The sequence below is a fragment of the Triturus cristatus genome, chromosome 6 (assembly GCF_964204655.1).
Source record: "Triturus cristatus chromosome 6, aTriCri1.1, whole genome shotgun sequence".
Classification (NCBI taxonomy): domain Eukaryota; kingdom Metazoa; phylum Chordata; class Amphibia; order Caudata; family Salamandridae; genus Triturus; species Triturus cristatus.
Genome location: NC_140589.1, coordinates 445,069,071 through 445,092,203, shown reverse-complemented (window position 1 = coordinate 445,092,203; position 23,133 = coordinate 445,069,071). Strand labels below are relative to the sequence as shown.

The 23,133-nt window shown below is 45.2% G+C and overlaps 1 protein-coding gene across 1 annotated transcript in view; it reads right to left on the bottom strand.

Moving 5' to 3' along the window:
- Positions 1 to 1,639: 1,639 nt before the first annotated feature.
- GFRAL (GDNF family receptor alpha like) overlaps positions 1,640 to 23,133 on the bottom strand; it is a 1,025,020-nt gene continuing 1,003,526 nt past the window's right edge. Inside the window, exon 10 of the mRNA XM_085610866.1 lies at positions 1,640 to 3,883. Within this exon, the coding sequence (XP_085466992.1) occupies positions 3,769 to 3,883 (115 nt within the window). The 3' untranslated portion in view covers positions 1,640 to 3,768. The remainder of the gene's footprint in view (positions 3,884 to 23,133) is intronic.

Here is a 23,133-nt window from a genome sequence, read left to right as displayed (position 1 = left end):
TGTGTGTCCAGAGTGTGGGTTTTATCCCTGTTGGTGTCAGTGATTGTATCACTGTCTTGAACATTGATGGATTGAATAATAGTACCTTCCTAGCGTCCCATAATACCTACTTTGTGTGTGGAAATAAAGGTTATTACCGTTTGCCGGCTGGGTGGTCTGGGGTATGCTATGTATCATTCCTATTACCTCCTGTATTCCTAGCACCCGCATCTTATCATAAAGATTTGAAATTGTTGAATAATGTGACTGTAAATAGGTATAAACGTACTCTATCAATTGATGATGTGGATCAGACTGATACCAGCTTGCAGCAGTATATTGATTTTAACTTAGGACTGTTTTTCTTTGTTGGAGCCGCTTTGAATAGTAGGAAGATCCGAAGATTAACAAGAGTGGTAGAAGCTGTAACAAATCAGACTGCTGCTGCTCTTGGGAATCTTACGGAAGAGTTACAAATCACTAGGATTGTTGCATTGCAGAATCGTATGGTATTAGATGTAATGTTAGCTGATCGAGGTGGAGCTTGTAAAATTATTGGAAGTAGCTGCTGTGTGTTCATCCCTGATCATACGCCATCAGTTTATAACGCCATTAATAAGCTGCATAAAATAGCAGCTGAAATCCACACAGAAAACGGCACTTGGTCCTTTTCTGGATGGTTTTGGGCATTGGTTACTGCCTGGGGATGGAAGGTCTTAACTGGTCTCTGTATTATTATAGCAGTTCTGTTCCTTTTTTGTATGTGTGTTCAATGTGGACCATTGTTCTGTTCTGTATGCATTTCATTCTGCATCCCAGATAAGAAAGCTATTGCCGATGTTGCTCACCAGAAGCGTCTAGCTAAAGAGGTTGAAGGAATGATGACCATTGACATATATGATGATTATTCTGGTAAACCGGATGTCTTCAGTAAATGCTGAAAGGGTCGTCTGTTGTAACTTGAAACAGCAATGTGATTAAGCATTTACCAAAGACATTAATGCTTTCCCTTCAGATCATGTTTTCTCTGTTATGTTGACCGAAGTTTGGACTCCATTTTGTGTTGTCATGCTGCCACGTGTTCGCCACGAGGAGAGTCCGACCTCTGTGTTAGTTGCTCTTGTAACCTGCCCAGTAACAGTCTATAAATAGCCCTTCTGTCCATCTGGCGCATGCCCAGACTTGACCACATCTGTTATTAGTTAGCCTTGCTTGACCATGTGTTCGCGGGCTCAAGGAGTGTGTTGGCTCCGCCCATGTATTGATTCAGTATCGAAAATGACCATAAATGGTAATGTTCTTCGTCTTCATGTTGTATCCACCCACTTATGAGCCCCTCTACTGTGTATAAAAGGGGACCATGTACGAATGTTCTTTGTGCTACTCTATGCAATACTGAAGAGTGTTGTGTGGATTGTAGGACCACCCTTAAGGGTTAATAAATGCTGTTTTTGTACTTTGCAGTTTCCGTGCCAACTTCCTTATAGATTCCGTTACAGGAGAGCGAACCCTTGTGTCTTGCGGGCCTAGCTGGGGCCGGAATTCATCAAAGGTAGCCACAAATATAGGACTATCAAGGACATGGATATCAAATACAAATATTCAAAAATAGCCCTTGTAGATATAATCTAATTTTACTTTACTAAAATGACAACAGACATTTAATTAATGTTACATTTATTGGTTTTTACAAACATTCTTTATATTAATCGTCAAAATATCTCTGTATTGTGTATAGTACAAATTTAAATTCCTCAAAAGTAAATTATGAATCAACGATAATTATAAAGCATTTTTTGTGAATGTTTACGTCTAAGAGTATAATTACTGCAACACGGTTTCAAATCAAAGATGCCATAATCAAATGAAATATTTAGATTGTGTTTTAAAATGTGTTTTTGCAACAATTCTGTTGATTTCTCGAATTATCGCTGCAAGTAAACAACATATTATTTCTATAAACCTCAAGTAGTTAATGCTTCATTTGTAATGAATAGACTTTCAACTATTTAAAAACATTGAAAAGGAAAACACAAAGTCAATCATCCCTGCCAGGCACTTTTAACATCAGTTGGTACGCAGTATACACGTTCCTTTTACTTCCACTGTTAAATACATTTCAAATAATTATTATTCTGCATGCTTACACTGCAAATGCAAGGTGAGAATTACTTCAACTGAAAAATCAATTGCGCACATAACAGTAGATAAATTAAATGTAGCCTACAAAGAAGCTCCTACAATTTAAATAATGTCGGCTAGCATAATGAACAGGATAAAGTTTTTATTTAGATGAGAAGTTTGGATTTCTGATGTGCCATTCTTGTTTTCATTTTCTGATGAGAATAGCCCATTAAACGAATCACCTAGTCAATTACAGTCAACTAACTTAGATGAGTACGGTTAAAGTGGACCCAACATCTTTTTATCTGTAGCATTTTCTTGGACTCTCTCAAAATACATTTATTGAATCGTGTTATTTGATTGACATTCGCTTCAGATTCGAATTTTACAGTTTCTAGCACGCTCGCTTTTTCATCCCTCAACATTCTGCTGCTGTTCTGTTTAAAAGCAAGTAGTCTTGCCTGTTTGACATCAGGAAAGATAACGTTTAGATGCAGCATCTTAAATCGAATTTCAAATGCGCCTGATTCCACCCAGGTGACGAGCTCTGGTCGATGCACCTACGCCCAGCAAGTGGTACTGAGACCTGAGAAGACTTTGGGCAGTATCTCCACCACCCCCAAAAAAGTGTTGCTCACTACTGAAGAAGGACAATTATCCTTAAACACGTGTCTAGAGATACACTCACTGGCTGCACCAACAAGGGTCAAAACGAAAGCCTGACACCGAAGAAAGTGTTTTCATGCACTGCATTTATTTTGATGCATCGGGGCAAACTGAGTATAGGAGTGTGAGGCAGTGTGCGCCCACCCCCTCCTATTTGAAATGGCTCCCTTGAGCTAACATGCAGACAAGCTCGGGTTGATGCACCTGTGCCCAGCGAGTGGTACTGAGACCTGAGAAGATTTTTGGCAGCATCTCCAGCACCACCCAAAAAAAAGTTGCTCTCTACTGAAGAAGGACAATTATCCTGAAACACGTGTCTAGAGATACACAGCACTGGCTGCACCAACAAGGGTCAAAGCAAAAGCCTGACACCGAAGAAAGTGCTATCATGCACTACATTTATTATGATGCATTGGGGCAAACTGAGTGCTGGAGTGTGAGGCAGGGTGCGCCCACCCCCCTCCTATTTGAAAAGGCTCCCTTGAGCTAACGAGCTGACGAGCTCTGGTTGATGCACCAGCGCCCAGCCAGTGGTACTGAGACCTGAGAAGACTTTGGGCAGCATCTCCAGCACCCCCCAAAAAAGTGTTGCTCTCTACTGAAGAAGGACACTTATCCTGAAACACGTGTCTAGAGATACACAGCACTGGCTGCACCAACAAAGGTGAAAAACAAAAAGCCTTACACAGAAGAAAGTGTTATCATGCACTGCATATATTATGATGCATCGGGGCAAACTGAGTGCAGAAGTGTGAGGCAGTGTACGCCCACCCCGCCTCCTATTTGATGCCACTCAGGTGAATGTAAGTGGTATGAAACCTTTATGCCCAAGAGGAGAATGATAGAGAGATAATATGAGCTAAAGAGCTTTAGAAATGGACCTCAGAGCTGCAGCAAAGATCCAACTGAGACCACCGTAGCCATGATTTTTATGAAAAGATCCAATATTGTGTACTTATTGTTCTGATTCACCATGCTGGTTTGCAGAGCTCAGAAAGGCTAAGCCTTTTGACTAAAAGATACAATTTCATCTCGCCCCAAAAGGGCAGTGCTGGATGAGGAGGCTGGAGGGCGGTTTTCTTCAGCATTCCTGTTGCTCGCTCTGCGGCATTGCCTGAAAGTAAAAACAAGTCAGGGTCAATACTAAACAATCTACCGATGTCATGCAATCTTCCGCTCTCTTAATTTTTGATAATTATTATTTTTTTCAGAATTTAGTGCAGAGATTTTTTCATACAGTTCACTGCTGTACGGGTGCCATGGGGTCCTCGCTCCAGACCCTCCTCCCCCCCGCACTGACTGGGTCTGGAGCCTGGGGACACCCTCCATGTACTTTGCAGGGTGGCCCCCTCAAGTTTCGAAAATCCACTGTGCCGCACTGGTTTTGGAAGACTCTGTCTTGTACACATGCTATCATCTAGTGTCTTCTTTTGATACCTATCAGAATGCTGATCCACTTAATGTGATTTTCAGTTGCTTAATGTCACTCTTGCCTTTATGTGTCTTATCAAAATGTTCTCCATAAAGTGATTTAGCTAAAAGCAGTCATTCAGAATTAGGTTGACAGAAGGCCTTGTTCTCAGTGAAATATTTTGTGATGAAGGATCTATTGTGGAGCATATGATTCCCAAGCAAACAGCAAGATCATCATAAGCAATGCTTGTGATTGAAATGGCCATGTCCTTCAGGGGTCTTTGTGTTTGCTGTACTAGAGTATCTGAAGGCTCATCCTGCATTTCGGCAGAGAGGATTCCTAGAACATAAGTATATCTCGTGAGTACCATTCAAAGGGACACTTGCCACCAGCAATTTTGTGCTGTGTATATAAAAGGGAGTATGCTAACAACAACAGTCAAGTGTGTGCCTGGGAGGCTTGATTACATCGAGAGCTCTGTTGGGTAGATTAAACTTGTGGAAGTTCCTTTTTCAGTCAAACACTGCGCCACACCCTTATAAATCAAACAATACTGCGCTGCCGGTCAGAACATATGTCAGTTTTTGCGTATTGTTGCAGCATGGTTCCAACAGAGAAAGTGCACAATAGAATGCCTTCCAGGCTATGAGGAGATGAGAGAAACTCCGAATTTGTGTGAAACAGGGAACGTTACTTTGATGTAAGGTTCATACAAAATCCACTTGCATTGGTGGAATAAGGGTCTATGAAAATCTAGGCGAATAAATAAAGGGTAACAGAGGTGTACAAAACATAATTCCCAGGGGCAAAATGAAATTGTCATGCTGATCTCATTGCCAACAGACATTTGAGTGGCAACCCGGGTGAGTAAATTGCGAATCCAGAAGTGATTCTCTCCAAAATAACGTAACTGGTTTGAGCACATTTGAGTCAAGGAGAAGGAGATCTGTTGAGGTGAAGAGTGGCCTCATTGTACCTATTTGCTCAATGGTCATTAGCTGTACAGCACTTGTTTTACCATCATTTAATTTGCAACAACCAGATAACAAAACCTCTGAGGACACTTTCAAAATTATTCTTATTTTGTAGGTGCAGTGGCGTAGCAAGGGGGGGGGCGGTCCGCCCCGGGCGGCACGAGTTTTGGGGGGCAGCGGCCTCCCCCGCTCTTACCAGCGACTGCCGCAGATGAATCGCCAGCACAACTACCCCCTTCTTACATTCGGCCGCCACGGGCAGCAAACGCAGGGGCTGCCGTGGGTGGCAAAAGGCCTAGCTATACCACTGGGTAATTGGCTGAACTATTGGCCAGCTGTAGCAAAGTTAGTTAGGTAAATGCAAAGACTTGATGCATCTTTGCTACAGAATAAAAAAAAAAAAAATTATCCACATTCTCCCCACCCCGTGTGCAAATGGCGCCTGCAGGGCACCATTTGTGCATGGCTTATAACTTATTAGAAATCGAAACGATTAACTTTCACAACGAAGCGCTGAATATGTCCTCCATGTGCGCACGGTGCGCGAAGCGCATCGTGCGTACATGGCCCATCCACGGCACTAACTGTGTAAAGTGGGCGCCGCGCACCGCGTGCTCACTGTGCGCGCACGGTGCGCGAAGCGCACCGTGCGCGCACGGAACGAACTGCGTTAAGTGGGCGCGCACGCCACGAATGGCGTAGAGTAACTTAGCATTTAAAAAACCGTACAAATTCACTGAAAAAACCATAGGTTTCACACACGTTATAGTTAGGAATTAGCATTTAAAAAACCTTGCAAATTCAGTGAAAAAACCATAGGTTTCACACATGTTATAGTTAGCTGGACATTTTACTGATAAAAAACCAATGAAATTCCCCTGTTATAGTTAGTGCAGGCAACTATAACTCACGCGACCGCAATCCTCTGCTGATGACATATGTGTCTTTATGAAAAAAAAATATTTGTAATATATGTATAGCTAAAATTTAATGGAAGAAGACATGGGCAAATAATTGTCTAAATTCAGTATTAGCATCAGCAGAGGATTTTTTATCAGTAAAATGTCCAGCTAACTATAACATGTGTGAAACCTATGGTTTTTTCACTGAATATATATATATATATATATATATATATATATATATATATATATATATATATATATATATATATATAAGAATATACGCAAGACGGTGTATGAGTCAGCCCCATTTGAGGATCACTTTTCTGTTTCATTTTTATGATATTAAGACCAACTGCAGAGTCAGTCAGAAATCTCAAAACATTCCCTGAAGAGCCAGGCCAGAGTGGCAAACTTTCTATCATGAGAACCAGGGACCATGACTAATTTTGAAGGGACACCTCACTTTTGCTGTTCTACAACTAAATCACTCACGCATCTTGGTTCATTACTGCTACTCTGTTTGTCTCAGTGTTGCCAAATTCCTCCACACCTCTTGACCATCTATTGCTGTACAACACTGTATCTGGATTGGGGAGTTCTGGGCCTCAATTGTAATAACTGAGGCCCTTTATCAGTCCACTCCCATATATTGTCAACCCCCCAGCTGGGATCCAGGTACACTTTTTTAGCACTTGACTCTCAAGGTAGTGAGGCAGAGCAGCTACTAAGAGCAGATGCTGTGGACTAGAGACTGAGGACCAGATTTTCAAGGGATTGCATTGCCCTTGCATCACACAGTGTGTCACAAGGGCAACATAATCCCTAAGTCAGATTTACCAAGCTGTGCAAGGCCACCTTGCGTGGCTTTGTAAACTTAGAGTAATGCAAGGCAGCACAAGTCACTGCCTTGCATTACTCTGCCCTGGAAAGGCGTTCCATTGGTGGAGCGTGGGCGTTCCCAAGCAACCAACCATGGATTTTGGTGCATTTCCAGATTTACCAACAATGGTACACCTGGGCATGCATCAACATTCTACCCCTTCCCAGGGAAGGGACAATAAAGAGAAATATATCTATTTCGCATCGATGTGTCCTCTTTCTAAGTGTGCTGCATTCTACAGGGAACTTAGAAAGAGGGAAATGCCTCTGAAAATTATTGTGGTACAGGAAGGTGTTCCTTTCTGCAGAAAAACAATCCTCCCTACCACGCAGGCATCCTTAAACCTGGCCGCAAGGTTGCTGTGATGGCGCAATGCAGCACATTGTTCACCAGCTCAAGGAGAGGACACAAATGCACCATATAATGGTAAATATGGTGCATTCCTGTCCTCTCCCTTTCATGCAGCACAAGAAGGTGTCTTGCTGCATTGGGTGAAAGTATGAAATCTGTCTCTCAGTTCTCAGCAACTAACAAGCAACACATGCATTAACAGTCCACAAACCACCTACCTCTCCTATAACGCTATGCTATGACCATGCACAGCATTACACTGCGTTTTGTCTAGGCTTGTGCTATAGAAATACCATATACATAATACATACATGCTTAAAAAAGCACTGCTCAGGCAGTGTTTTTTTTATTAAATGGAAAAGTACTTTATTCCACACACAACTAAATACTGTGCACAAATTAACAAATCTATGCAGAAATAGCAGGTGAAAATCCCTATGGTGACACCCTCTGTATGTCCAAGTTCTAAGTTTTCAACCAACTTGTGGAAAACACTACAGAAAGTTCAGGTAACTAAGTGTACCCTGAACACCCTGCACTGGAGGCAATACTAAAAGTGTGCACACAAAAAGCCCCGAATGCCAAAAAACACAATACCCACTCTAAGTGCCTAAATTAACATGAGGATGACATTTATTAAAAGGCAGGCCTATGGGCTTGACAGGTTGATACCACACCAATTAAGAGCATATTATAAAAGTATCAACAATGCAAATGAATACTAAACACTTCAGGGTGGTACCTATTTATGGTAACATTCAGTAGCGGCTCGTGGAGGGAGTTCGGTGGGGCAGTGAGGCGGGGAGGGGCAGGGTGGGGAAATGTAAACACCAGAATATGGATGAACGGAGGTAAGTACACATTTAAATAAATAAAACAAATTTCGTTGCGAGCGCTGCATCGCAAAATGCGATACAGCGCGCGCAAAGGAATTCGTTTTCCGTTCATCCATATTCCGGTGTTTACATTTCCCCGCCCCGCCTCACTGCCCCACCGAACTCCCTCCACGAGCCGCTACTGGTAACATTACAGAATATTTGTAGTGATTCACTGTCAGCAACATGCATGCCAATAAGGTTTGCAACATTCAACATAATGCAGTCTAGGAACTTTTATTTTGCCTTTGACCTGGCTGTAAAGCAAGTGCAAAATCTAGTTTCAAATGGCCAGATATAACACTGAAGTCACACCCCCAAAATCACTTTAAATCAATGGAAATCTCTCCTAGCTCAGGCTTAACTTTATCCGTGACTTAGGGTTACCACTTAAACTTGGGCTCTTGTGGGCTCAAAAGGGGTCTGTGTCTTTTCTGAACAGTCCCCATACACAGTAGACTGTGCTGGTGGTGTTCCTGCTTTTATGAATAACACTGTACCTAATAATACCATTTTCTATAGCACTCCTTTGCCCGGAGGTCTTCTCTTTGATGCGACTGCACCAGAAAAACTCTTCTATTGGCTTTTTTCTTATTTTGATCAAACACCAACTAGTGCACTTCCTATTAAGATGTGGCCGTCCCTGCACCCGAGTGTCGGATGCCTATGTTTACTTTCCAAAGCCATGCAGGAACACAAGCGCCCATGGCTTGGTGGAATCCCTGCTTGCAGGCAACTCTTGCTGCCAGTAGGGGAGCTTGAAAATGTCTTCTTTTCTTTATCTAGTGTACACACCAGTGGGAGATGGAAAAGACCCTGATTGCTCCATACTCTTCCTCTTTCCGGGGTGCTGCAGTCCTTGAGTGTCAGTCAGTCAAACCACTTTATTCCGTTAATAAAAACCATAAAAGTACCATACTTAAATTACAAAATGATAAATAAATCACATATAACACACAATAAAATGTCATAACTAAATCATCAAAAATAAGGGCGATATAAGACAATAATGGAAGGCTATAAATCATAGTTCATGAGGTTACATAAAAATCTTGGCTGTAGATAAAACAATTAAAACAGTGCATCATTGCAATAAAATAATTGAATATTAAAAAGGCAAGTTTTAAAGGATTAATAACATGAGCTTTATGAATACTCATAAGATAACATAAGGTGCCGGATTTACCTAAGTCTCAATGCAGCGACAAAAAAGCTTGCGATGTTAAAAATCTCCCATGGGTTATTAGGTAGTTGTAAGTACAGTAAAGCGGGTTTGACCTGTATAAAACCTTTCCCCTTTAAAATCGGAACTAGGAACCTCCTGCGGATATCACGATAATGGTCACAGAACATAGTAAAATGAATTGTGTCCTGTATCAAAAAATTGTCACAGGTACAGGGACCTAAATCACATGTCCTGCTCCAGCCTTGCGAATTACCCCCAAAAAATGAACTAAATTAAGAAGAAATCTGGTTAAAAGCAGGCGGTGGAGCGGCTTCGTGACAATCCTCAAGTAAGGTTCAATCTCGGGGGAGGTTTTTAACAAGAAATGGGCTTTAACAGACGGTTTCATTAACTCGATCTCCTCTCGCTCAACCAACTTCAAATTCAGAAAGTGTATTTTTACCCACGCCAAGTCATATTTTCTTATTTTGTCAGGGAAATAAAATAAGTCTGAACGTCCAAGGTTAGTTAAAATTTTCTTAACATAATTTAGCCATGGAATATTTTTAACTCAGTCCAGGGTGACACAATCCCTAATAATCTTATGATTCAGAGTTAGTTGGGGGTTGAGCCAAGTTTTAAGCCAACAGAGAACCGGAGCTAGCCTCAGCCTGTCTGCCACATAACCAACACCTAACTTTTGATGAATTACAAAAGTAGGAGTGGTTTGGGGACAGACAAGAGGGTGCGTATGAATTTATTTTCAGCTGTCTGTATCCCCTCCATTGACTTGTAACCCCAAAATGGCCGAGCCATATAGTGCAATGGCTAAACATTTGGCCCTGTAAATATTGAGCATGGCCTCTATTGGTTTATCCCCCAGTCGATGTGCAAATCCATTCACAAAGGCCGTCGACCTTGCCATCACATTTATTTTTACTTTCTGTTGTGGAACCCAGGAGCCCCTCTCATCAAAAAGTACTCCTAGATAGGTAAAGGAGGTCACCCTAGTCATTTCAGCACCTTCACAAAAGTAGGTTTTTTAGGTCTCGCCTAGCAGTGCAGCGCTTGCGCTGCTTGCTTTGCGAGGCATGCAGTATACACTATAGGTGAGGGAAGCCCTGCCCCCTCTCCCGCCCACTTTTTCATTGGCTTGTGGCTTTGGCCTTTCTAAATGCTGCCTTCTGATTGGTTTGTAGGCTGCTAGTCCCTCCTTAAGACAGCCATGTCTCCTTCCATGGCTATTGGCCCCTTTACTGCATATTTCCTGCACTACTTTGTGTCCGTACCACCCCTCCCGCTGTCCGTGCCTTCTCTCCCGCCCCTCCCACTCCTGTTGTTCGTGCCTTCTCTCCCGACCCTCCCACTCCCGTTGTTCGTGCCTTAATCACGCCTACACTCCCGCACACATTTCCACATCTGGCAAGCTGCCTTCATCTGATGCTGTTATTTATTTACTAATATTTAGTCATAATTAAAGGATGCAGCCCAGATACTTAAATGATGCAGCCCGAGGCTCGAACCCTGTTCTCCGGCTCCAGAGTCAGCAGCGTTACATGTTGAGCTAACTCCTCGCACCGTTGATTTGCTAAGTTTCAGATTATACATTTGCCCATCTCAACCGTGTTTTTCAAATTGTATCTGTTTGCCACTCCACGTGTATTTTTTAAAATTTGTCTCTCCCCACCCCCTCGCCGAGATCGCTGTTTATTGTTTTATTATTAAATTATGCTGCCCATGCCGAGGCGCGAACCCTGTTCTCTACCTCCAAGGTCGGCAGCTTTTAAAGTAGCAGCCTCGCGAGAGCACCATCCACTTCGTTATGTTAAAGAGGGGAAAGAGTTAGGCTGTTTTTACAGGCAGGTCGCCATGCCATTGGGCATCATTGTTATCCTGTGTCACCATGCCGTGTTTTCAGGTCGGGAGTTGCTGCAAAGCAAGCGAGGGGCCTCATGGCGGTATGCGGGGTCAGATCTATGGGGGGGGGGGTGTTGCTCTTTTAAATTAATGTCTTCCCCACGTTTGCATTTTGTACACTCAGTACCATTAACATGTAGGTTTTGGGTAACTGCAGGGAGTGGTTGTTACGTTTGATTTTTTTCCATGGATCTAGGTGGCTACAGAGCCTTCCAGGCGTTTGAAGGTGAGTTAAAATGTTTTCCAGGTCGTCTTGTGAGTTCGGTAGTATTCTGGGACGTGGAGAGGCGGATTAGCATTTTATGGTGCAGATTGGTGGGCCAATCGCACTCTTTGTGTCGCCGCCCCACGGTTGTTTCGGACCAGCACATGACGCCTCTTCCCCCGGCCGCCGCGATCCCAGACCGAGGTAAGGCTTTTGGGGAGAGGATGTGGTCCGTTGGCTGCGCTGCCGACTTTGGTGCAGGAAACCAGGGTTCGAGCCTCGGGGTAGTGTCCATGTCCTGTGATTCTGGGCAAATCACTTCATCTCCCCGTGCCTGAATGTGTAATGTAAATAAGTTGCTATGTAAAGCGCTCCAATACCTTCGGGTCGAGTTCGCGCTATATAAATATGAAGAAAAAAAAAAGCTGGTGTCTATTTCGCACCACTGACTGGGCTGTTCCTGTAAATCGGGCTTTCATAGATGTGCAGGATGAAAGGTGTCATGGGCAGTTTAGGACACATCGGGCTCTGTTATGTGAGCGCGGGTTCGACATAGGAGTAAGTGGTGCCTTGCATCCTGTTTTCACAGGCCTATTTGAGCCCCTTCCCCATTTGGCTTTGCCCTCGGGGAGCCAGCCAGAGGCTGTTTTCCTTGTTCTTGCCTCCGCAGAACTTAAGGCAAAAGGGGAGGTGAAGGTAGCGGGCAGTGGGCACCGGTTGTGTCCCGAGGAAGCACTGCGCAAGAAAAGATGCCTGGTAAAGGCAAGTGTGAACGGAGACCATGTACCAGTGGTGACGCAGGCAAGTGCTAAGTACGGACCTAAGAAGCAGATTGTATGCATCTTGGGGGTGGGGGTGAGGTGGAGCAGTCGCTCTTGGTCGCAGCAGCAGAAAACGGGGGAAGACGTCCGACAGTCGCGAGACACCTGTGATTTAGTCATGAGTGGTCAGAGAGGCAGGGGGCAAACGCGGTTTGACAATGCAGTCACTGGTGGTTAAGTGGCAGAGAACTGGTGCTAGGGAGCAAAGCAGAGAGTTCATAGTCAAAGGGGCAGGGGGGGGGCAACAGTTCTTGGCAGTCAGTGGCGTGGAGGAGACAGCAGTGTTTGTTTATAATCGCGAAGCAGGGCCCACGTTAAGAGCCCTGTTTCCTGTGCCCCATTACCAGGCGCCTTGCTCAGGCTCACACAGGGAGTCTGTGGCAAAGCCGCGACAGTAGCTCAGTAATGTTCCTATGTTCTCTCCGTTGCACCGATCTTGTCTCTGCAAGGAGTTTGTTAACGCAGCTTTGTTCGGCATGTTTATTTTCAGGGTACTGTGTTTGTTTCCACTGGGTATCTCCCTTTTCAGATCCCTTTGTTTGCCAGCAACATCTAATTGCAAACAAACATACTTACACGAGCGATCCCTAAAAAACACTTTACATATGGAAATTTAGATAAAAAATACATGGTGCCAGCAAAGAGTGTTTAAGCTATCAAAGCGACCAGCACCAAACTCCAGATGAACAGTGTGTGCTAAACATGAAAACAACAATGCAAACTTTATTTTAAAATAGCCGATAGGAAATGGGCCAGAGAGGCCGTCCTGTGCTGGCTATTGTGGTGCACTTAGTGCACAAGCACTGGTGGGCACAGATGACATTTAAGAGAGAAGCCAAAAACAACAAGTTTACTCAAACATCTATTTGGCGCTGAGCAAGACCAGTGATTTCCTTCCGCTTTCTAAGCATTTATCTATTCATCCATGTATTCACTCTTCCACCTAGCTATACTTTATTCCCTCCGTCTTTTCAAGCATCCACCCATCCATCCTTCCATTCATCCATCTTTTCACCCAACCATCCATCCACCATTCATTCCTAATCTGTCTTCCAACAATTTCAAATCCAGAAGCGTAAATTACACCCCCGTTCTACTGAGGTAAGTATATTGGGTACGAGTAACAACTTATTATTTACAGTGGCCCAAGGAGCCAAAATTGTCATAAAAAGCGCTATATAATAACAAATTATTGTCTTTAAACCGTGGATTAGCGATTACATTTTGAATGTCTCAGCCCTTCTAGTGCATCTGGTCTGTAATTTATTTAATTTGGCAGTATCAGAACTTTTAAGCAGAGGTGGTGTACTTTTACTAGTGCAATACTGATAGCTGATTGAAGTATCAGCAAAGATGCTCATATTTGAATGGGCGTGGAATGTTTATTCCTTGTAAACTTCAGCACCTGTTGATCTGTGATGGTGCTGTGTTCACAAGAGAGCTGACTGCAAGCTTCTCTCATGACAGATCAGTTGCAACTCAGGTTGCAGCCATGCAAGCTTCTCCGACATACACAAAGCTGCCTGAGCCCACTGTGTTGTAACGAAGCATGCTACTCAATGTATTGTACCTGCTTTGTGTATGTCGGAGAAACTTGCACGGCTGCTAACTAACCTGCAACTCATCCCTCACGAGAGAAGCATGCTGTATACATGTTGAAGAACAGTATATGTTTCAGCACCCAGGCTAAGGTGCTGCATAGCTAAATACAAATAAGGTCCCAAAGGCGAGACCGTTTGCATTGCAAATGCTTGTGTTTTTTTATGTTTCCAGCCCATGGTCATTATGTATGATTTGGCTATGTTAACCACTAGATCCAAAGATTTCATATAGGCCCCAAAGGAATATAAAAGCCTCTGGAGCCCTTACAGCTATGCTGGCTAATAAGACGGCATCGTCCACGTATAGGAGCACAGGAATGGACCTGTCCCATACCCGCGGTATGTCCAGACTAGCCATTTCTAAAAACTTGCCTAAGTTATTAATATATAAAGTAAAAAGTAGTGGTACTAGAATGCAACCTTGGCGAACACCTCTAACCAGATGTAAAGTGCCTAGTGCATTTTCCGTCTTGGTTGACCCTCACCCTTGCGGTGAGATCCCTGTGTGGATCAGCCAGGGAGCAAACTAAATTTGAATCGATGCCCATGTCAAACAGGATTTGCCAGAGCTTGGATCTATTTACCAGGTCGAAAGCTGACAAAAGATCCATAAATGCCAGCTGTAGCTTGTATATTTACCTGCTAATAGATATAAATGTAGGCACGGATCCAAAGTACCCCTACCACTTCTAAAACCATATTGGAAATTAGTGAAAACCTAATTTTCTTCCAACCAATCCATTAACTTAGTTCAAATCACTCTCCCTAAAACTTTAACTGCGGACTCTATTAGAGAAATCGGCCTATAATAGCCTGAGTCCTCTCTCTGACCTTTTTTAAAAACTGGAATGATGATAGAAGATGCCCACGATGACAGGAAACCTTGACAACTTTACATAAAAACATTTGTCAGGATTTTGGCCTAAAGGATAGATTTTGTTTATATAAATCTGCCGGGACACCATCAGGGCAGGGGGCCTTATTACTAGTCATTTGTATAATTGCTGATTCTACTTCATCTTCATTAAAAACTATTGTGGGGAGGCCCTCCTGGGTTCGCAACTAGTCGGTGCTTCCGGGCTATCGGTGGCCTTATATATGGCTTTAAAATGAGAAAGCCATTGGGCTTCTGTGATATTGCATTCAATGAGGGAGTTTCCTACCCTGGTGAAAAAAGGTTTATTAATAGTGGCCCAGAAGCTAGAGCTATCTATTATAACCTCTACTGATAGTAGAGCACGCCAAGCTTCTTCTTTGATTTCCTTTTTCTGTAGAGATAGGGCTAGTTTGTACTCCTTTCGTAACCTAGCTATGCAATCTTGGTCTCGTGGGGTCCTTTTCAGTTTTGCTATTAATTTGAGATGTGCCTCAGAGCAGTTACTGTCAAACCATTTCTCTCCTATGGTGTGCCTAAATCTTGTTGGTAGGGTGAAGTCTGATGCTACCTGCGCACAGATGCCTTCGAAGGCTATAAAGACCCCCACCCCAGTTTGGACTTATCGAGACAGGTAACAATCATATCCCCAGCTTTCTCACAAAGGTCCTGGAAAAAGAGGTCTGGGAGTACTTTGGCCCATTTTAGCCTCCGTCCTTGATCAGTTGTTTTCAAGCAGGTTTCACCCCCTAGCTTTTCCGATTTCCCCTTTTGGCCGCAGCCTCGGTCCAAAACAGGAATTACCGGATTATGGTTGCTAAAATGATACCACTTGGCATTATAGGAGGTTACTTGAGATAGAAGAGTAGAGGAAATAAAAATGAAATCTATAATAGTATCCCTCCCCCGTGCTTTAAAAGTAGAAATACTCTCCTCACTGTCAATGGAGCTCGTTTCAAAAAGATCTACAGCAGCCAAGAGCTCTTCCAAACATTCCCCATGTTGTGTATGCTCAAAATGTGGCGTTGGCAGAGTTGCCAGCCCTAAAAATGATAACAATTGACAAACAACACTTTGAACGAGTTGTGAGCAGTGAATTCAATTGCCTGACAATTGTAAGAACCTACATCCACCATCTTATGGGACCCTGACAGTTTGAGTGGAAAAAGCATTGAAAGGCCCCCTCTTGCTCTGCCTGACTGGGATGGTTGCGCGGGGACACAATTAGATTTGTACTCATCCACCCAAAAATTGTTGTCCATGTCCCAGGTATCCTGTAGCCCAACTATATTGTGCTCTTTTAACAAGTTTAGCCACCTGGGATCCTCTTTTTTGCTTCTCAGACCCGCAATATTCTAGCTGACAATATTGCAGTTAGGAATGTTAGTGTCCTCTGTGTCCTGCCCTTTAATGTATTCAATGATGTTACTCTGATGACAGCCAGACAATACCAGTCAATCATTTTCATCTAAAGAGGACAAGGGGAGGAATCTGTTTTAACAAAATAAACTATTTTCTTCTGCGGTCCTCTCTAGAAGCCCAATTGGCAACTCCGGGTCACTTGCCAGACTCCGGTGAGACTTGGCAGGACAAGTCTCCTCCCTGTTGTTTGAACAGTGAGTGGGGCGATTTTGACTGTCCAAATGGGGCCAAAGTCCCTGGGAAGTACCACCCAGTGACTGAACCCTCTTGGGGGGGTGGGGAGAAAATACCCATGGGAAGGCCCTAATGCCCCCCTGACCTCCCTTGGGACCATCCCTGAATAACTGCCCCGCAATTTCTGCACTGTAAAAATTAACAACAATGTAGCCACCATCAATCTGTTTAGGTTTGGGGCCGACCCACCCACGCGTCTGGCCATTATAATGTGTGAGGAAACATTGAACCCACAGTTAGAGTGTTTGTCACACCAATGTTTAGTTTTACATTACAACTCAATAGTGTATTCCAGACTATGCTCTCTCAGTGGGGTAACCCCTCTAAGTATGGCAACTACGGGAGTAGCTTCTGGGGGCAGATGGAGTCTACTGATGGTGATCCCGCTTTTAGCCTTATCAGTACTTTGGCACCTGCTCTGAGCCAGAACCACAGGATTTGGCACCCTATGGGTGCACCCATAATCAATATCGGTTTGACTTCAGAGTTATTCTTAGGTAGGTTTTGATTTTGGTTTTGGTTTCCCACCACCCTGCTATCTCCTGTGGGCTGTGTTTGTGCCCGAGGGATGGGGTTGTAATTAGAGATATCACATGCCATTTTTGAGCCCCCTAGTTGGTTCTCAAGTTGTTGCAGTTTAGCCTTAATCCCCTCTACGGCAGTAAGCAGCATGGCAATGTCTTTAACAATGTTTGAAAGAATAGGCTCTAACCATAAGTTGAAAAAAATCTGCCAACACCTTCTGCACTGCTGCGCGTGAGTCCAAATCTCCAGCCTGGTTGTAGGTCGCATCCACAGATAATTGTCCAGGTTTGCTTGGCCTTTTTTCCCCCTTCTTCTTACCTAAATTGAATGGTGGGGTGTTAGAATCCAGGTTCTCTGGTTGGCACAGGTAGGTACTTGTGACAAGCAAGGAACCTTTCCTCTAGTCAGGGTAAGGGGTTATACTACTAAAACAACCCCTGCTCACCCTCTAGGTAGCTTGGCGTGAGCAGACAAGGCTTATCTCAGAGCGTTATAGGCTAAGCATTTGTGAACACATACAGTAACCAAGTGACAACACTACAAATGGACACCACACAGGTATTTATATTAAAAATAAGGATTCTTTATATAGGATTATCACAAGACCATTAAACAATTAAAAATACACAATACGATTGCTTAGTTGGTAGAAGATTGCTTAGATTCTCTTAAGTTCTTAAATGCAACACTTTAAGTCAATGTACCTTAGATGCGACATGCAGGGCAACGAAAGTGTTGCAGAGATGCAGATGCGTTGAAGTTCTTGGTGCAAAAGAAATAAAGACGGGATCTTCCAGATGCGTTACGCTTCTCTGATGTTGCGAGAAGACTTGAGTCGATGCGTCAGCTACAGCGGCATCACCCTTGACGAGATGCGACGACAGCGGCCTTGGCAGTGGCACTCTTCTCCAACGTTGTGAGACGCTTTCGCTCGATGCGATGCTGCAGCGGCGCCACCCCTTCTGCGAGATGCGACGACAGCGGCTCCGACGGCGGCACGCTTCTCCGTGGATGCGAGGCGCTTCTCTGGTTGCGGTGCAATGCGACAACTACGATGGCTGCGATGGCGACATGCTTCCTCCTTGATGCGAGACTCTTCTCTCGATGCGGTGCAATGCGACAGCTACGATGGCTGCGATGGCGACACGCTGCTTCGGCGTTGCGAGACACTTCTGGAATGATGCGAGACGCTTCCACTCGATGCGATTCTGCAGCGGCGACACTCACTGAGAGACGCGGCGGCACGCTTCTCTTCCTTGCGTCGCGCTTCCAGCTCCTTACGACACGCAGTCCCTCAGAAGGCCCAACAACAACAGCAGGCACTTCCAAAAGACTCTGGGGAGCTGGGGGTGAAGTCCACTGGTCCTGGGACTTCGTTCAGGGGGCAAGCTCAGTTCAAGCCCTTGGAGATCTTTTTAAAGCACAAGTTGAAGCAAAGTCTTTAGTAGTCTTTCTCCTCTCCTTCAGCAGCAAGGCAACCACTGCAGGCCAATCCCCCAGGTCAGGGACAGTACTCCTCCTACAGCTTTCCCAGTTCCTTCTCCTCTGGCAGAGGTTCTTCTTGTTTCAGCAGGATCTAATTTCTTGGGAGCAGGGTCCCAATACTTATACCCCTAATTCCTTTGTTCCTCTGGGGTAGAGGGGCCTTTGCCCAGTCCAAACCAGTTCTTGAGCACTCTGTTGACATGACTCTGCCTTTCTATTCAGGGTGCAGGGCAAAGACATCAGCCGCTCCGCAGGAGGTGGAGCCAGCATTGTGGTAGCAGAGCACAACCCTATTCAGAGCCCAGGTGTACTCCTCCCACCCATCTGACTGCCAATCTTCCTATTCACCACCAGGCTACCTAGCCCTGCCCCTCTGGGTTTCCCCAGCCCTGTCACTCACACAACCAGACAGGCAGATACGCATCATAGCAGAGGCGGGCTGAAATGTTCAAGCAAGCAAATACCAACTTTCTAAAAGTGGTATTTGCAAACACAGAATATTAAAATAACCTTTACTAAAAGATGTATTTTATTATTCTGAGTTCAGGCATACTAAACTCGAATTTCTACCATGTTCCCTGGGTCTGTTAGGATCATAGAATGTAACAATTCTAGCAGCCCATTCTGGCCTATGGAGAACAGGTAGCCTTACAATAGTGAAAAACGAAAATGGCTGTAATTCACTATTAGGACATGCCACACACATCCGGGCTTGTCCTACCTTATGCTTACAATGCACCCTGCCCTTGGGCCTGCCATAGGGGTGACTAATATGAAGTTAAGGGAAGGTTTAGGGACTGGCAAGTGGGTGCACTTGCCCAGTCAGCATGACAGTACCAGACTGCACGCAGGTTCTGCAATGGCAGACCTTAGATACATTTTACCAGGCCGCTTCTGTGGGTGGCACAACCAGTGCTGCAAGCCCACCAGCAGCATTTGTATTTACAAGCCCTGGGCACTCCTGGTGCACTTTACTGGGGTCTGACAGTAAACCAAATAAGCCAATCATGGAATCCAACCAACATATACATTTTACAGTAGGGAGAGCATATGCACTTTAGCACTGATCAGCAGTGGTAAAGTGCCCAGAGTCATAGAATAGCCAACAACAGGTCAGAAAAAGTACAAGTGGAAGGCGAAAAGTCTAGGGACCATCCGGCCAAAAGGGCCAGGTCCAACATGGGGCCTTCTGCCTAGACCCATCACCTCTCCGGGCCTCTTCATTTGCCACCCCGGTCCCCCTTGCAGGTCTATCACAGGGTAGAGTGCACGCCCCCCTGTTCCCTGCTCGATTATAAGTACTCTCGACTCAATGGGAACAGGATTTTTCAATGTGCTGTCTGATGTGTTTGCATTTGCACTCCCAGGCATGTTGGGACTTAAACGCAGCTCAACCTCAGCGTTATAAATTTCCTTGTTCAGGGAACTCACCGCAGAGGTCAGGTAAGATATAATGGATGCAGAGTTCCTAGGCATATTCACTCTTGCGCTCTCCTGATCCTGACTACAAGGATGTTTGCGCTTACCCATTAGATCTGTTGGAGGTAACAATGTTAAGGGGGTGGCCAAGCCCAGCCTCGTCCGGCTGCAGACGGGCGCAGCTGGAGCCCCTGTGAGCTTTTAAAGGCACCTCCTGGTGCTAAACAAACGTTGGTGGCTGCTCTGGAAGCCGCAGAGGATGCTGGGGAGTGTAGTCCTGCACTCCCCCAGCTCCCGGTCCGCTCTCAGGCCCCCTTTGGCCTCCTCCTGTCTCTGGCCCCCAACGGAGGACAAGCAAGCAACAACAGGGTTACCCGCGCTGTGGGAGCCCCTGTGAGGTTTTAAAGGAGCCTCCTGGCACTAAACAAATGTTGCCAGCTGCGCGGCTGCACTGGAAGCCGCAGGGGACCCTGGGGAGTGTAGTCCTGCACTCCCCCAGCTCCCTGTCCGCTCTCAGGCCCCCTTTGGCCTCCTCTGGTCTCTGGCCCCCCAACTGAGGACAAGCAAGCAACAACAGGGCTTCCCGCACTGCGGGAGCCCCTGTGAGGTTTTAAAGGTGTCTCCTGGCTCTAAACAAATGTTGGCAGGTGGGCAGCTGTGCTGGGAGGCGCAGGGGATGCTGGGGAGTGTAGTCCTGCACTCCCCAGCTCCCGGTCCGCTCTCAGACCTCTTTTGGCCTCCTCCGGTCTCTGGCCCCCAACGGAGGGCAAGCAAGCAACAACAGGGTGTGAGAGGAAAGTGAGATGGAAAACCAATGGTATGACTGTGGCACGGCCAAACCTCCCCTCCAGTAAGACATCTCCTAGCCCAGGGGCGCTTTCACTTTCAAGAGATTCATTGTTCCCCATGCACGGGCACTCCCCAAGGGAAATCAGAAAAATAGAGTGCTTGTTATGATTGTTACCCTCCTATCCCTGGGCACTGGCCTTCCAGAGGGAAGAAAGGCAATGGTAGGGAAAATGCTACAAGCAGCTCTCCCCCAGTGGAATCCTCCATGGGGTACACTCTCCCTGGGGAAATGCTTAGTGAATCTCTGGACATTGTACAGTTTTTTTTCAGCCTGGTGGCCCTACAAAAAGCTGCACTTGAACATATAGAGCAAGTGCAGATATATTAAGCTCTGTTGGGCCATTCTCAACTGAGTTTGCTGTGGCTTGTTCCCAGTGGTGTGCTTCAGCGACTAGGAGAGTTGGTTTTATGCCTCCTGGCCTCTGAACATTCTCTGGAGCTATTTGCCAACTGCTGTCCTCCAAAGAAGGAGTCCTTAAAGCATAACCTTTTGCACAATTAGCTGCTCAACCAGCAGCAGGACACTATATAGAGCCCTTGAGCTGTGATGTCTGGGAATGTAATACTCTCCTTGATCTGGACTCTTCCTCAGCAGCACCCAATAAATTACAAGACAGATTACACTCTCTACTTGCAATCCCCAAGCCTCACAGCTCCTGGCCATTTGCAGGGTATGGTATGTCCAGCAGAAATCAGGAGGTCTCTTCCAGAATACGAGGGGCACCCTCTTCTTCAAGATCCTAAGTTAGTGCACCCTCTGCTACCCGCCAAAGTGAGTAGGGAGGCCAGTGCCACTGGCCTTGAAGACACATGTGCAAAAGATTCCAATTCACTATAGGTTCAGAGTGTCTCACAATGGGCTGGACTGTTCCCATGAAGAACAGGGTCAAGGCTGATTTGCACATGGCTGGGTCTGAACTGGGGTGGCAAAGTGAGCTAAGACATTATGATGGATTCAACACATATCTAATAGTGACTGGGGGTGAGTGTCTGAAAAATGTCGGTGCTCCGTCTGTTATCTCCTTGTGTTTGCTTTGTTCACCCTAAGTTGGCAGGGTATGCTCAGACATGGGTCGCTTGCTCACTTTGCCACTCGATTTAAGCTAGTCTGGCTGATGAGGGGTGTTACACCGAGACTGGTCCCAGGATGCTTGTTTCTGGTCCAGAGAAGACCTGGTTTGGCAGTTCAGGATAGACTGTTCCCATGATTAACAGGGTCAAGACTGATTTGCATATGGCTGGGTCTGAGAGTGGCAAAGTGAGCAAAAGAACTTTGATGGATTACACCCATATCTAATAGTGACTGGGGTGCCTGAAAAAGGTCCAGTTCTCCGTCCATCATCTCCTTGTGGTTGCTATGTCTCCCCATCCAGGCAGGTGTCTATCCATGCTATGACTGCTGTTCCTTGTCTTCTGCAAGTCCAAGTGCTTTTCAGAGTTCTTCAGTTGTACAGAGGTTTAAAGGGAACAATGGAGAGTGCTAGAAGGTAGACGTGTCTGCCCAATCCAAATAAAAGACATTTTCCCTCCACCCTTGATCCTTCTCCTGGCACAGCCTTTTGAGATTTTTTCCAAATGAAGAATTCAAGCTTTGGTCAGCCACAGGTCCGCCAAAACCTTTAGCTGTGCCCCAAACCAACAGTGACCCCACCAGAAGTCTGGCTGCCTACCTTTGTTTATCTGAGAGAGCTTACCTGGGCTTTCCAGGAAATGTGGGTTAATTAGCTCATGCAGTTTTCTCCCCCACATAAAAAACAAGCATTGGTAAATGGAATAGGTTTCGCCCATGTGATTATTAATTTTTTGTTGTTGTCAGTTTCAGCTTTGTGAACAGTTGTAAAACTGATATTTGAATGAGGGTACCTGAATTCGAGAAGGTACAGGTGTGTCATGCAAAAGGTGTGTTTGTTCACCGATAGATGTAATGGAAATAATTATACTTTACTCTCTGTTGGACACTCTAGGAGAATCAGGGATAACATTACATTGGACTGAGCCAGGGAGAACAATATTCACAGGCTAGTGCAGAGCTTTGGGAATAGAAGACTTACTGGTAATATAAATATAGGAAATGCACCAGGAAGAGAGGTTTTGCCAGCTGAATAACCTGCCTTACAAAAGGCAAGCAATAGATGAAGAACTGTCCTGTGGAAGTCGGTACGCATGCGCTCACTAAACTCAGCTGGCACTTCCCAGGCATATTTGAATGAAGTGCAATGAGAACGAGCCGGTGGGCCGCTAATTGTGAAATGGCAGCTCTCCTGAGGGTACAGGGACCCAGTGGAGTGGACCCCATACAATGAGTCTTGTTAAGGGCTAACATGCAGACAGGAACTGTTATGAGGTGAATTTGGGAATAGAGACACTTCCAATAGGGCATGTGAGGATAAGGAGAGTAGGACATGAGGTGGAGGCAACCTTGTCATCAGGACGCAGAAAGGAGTAACA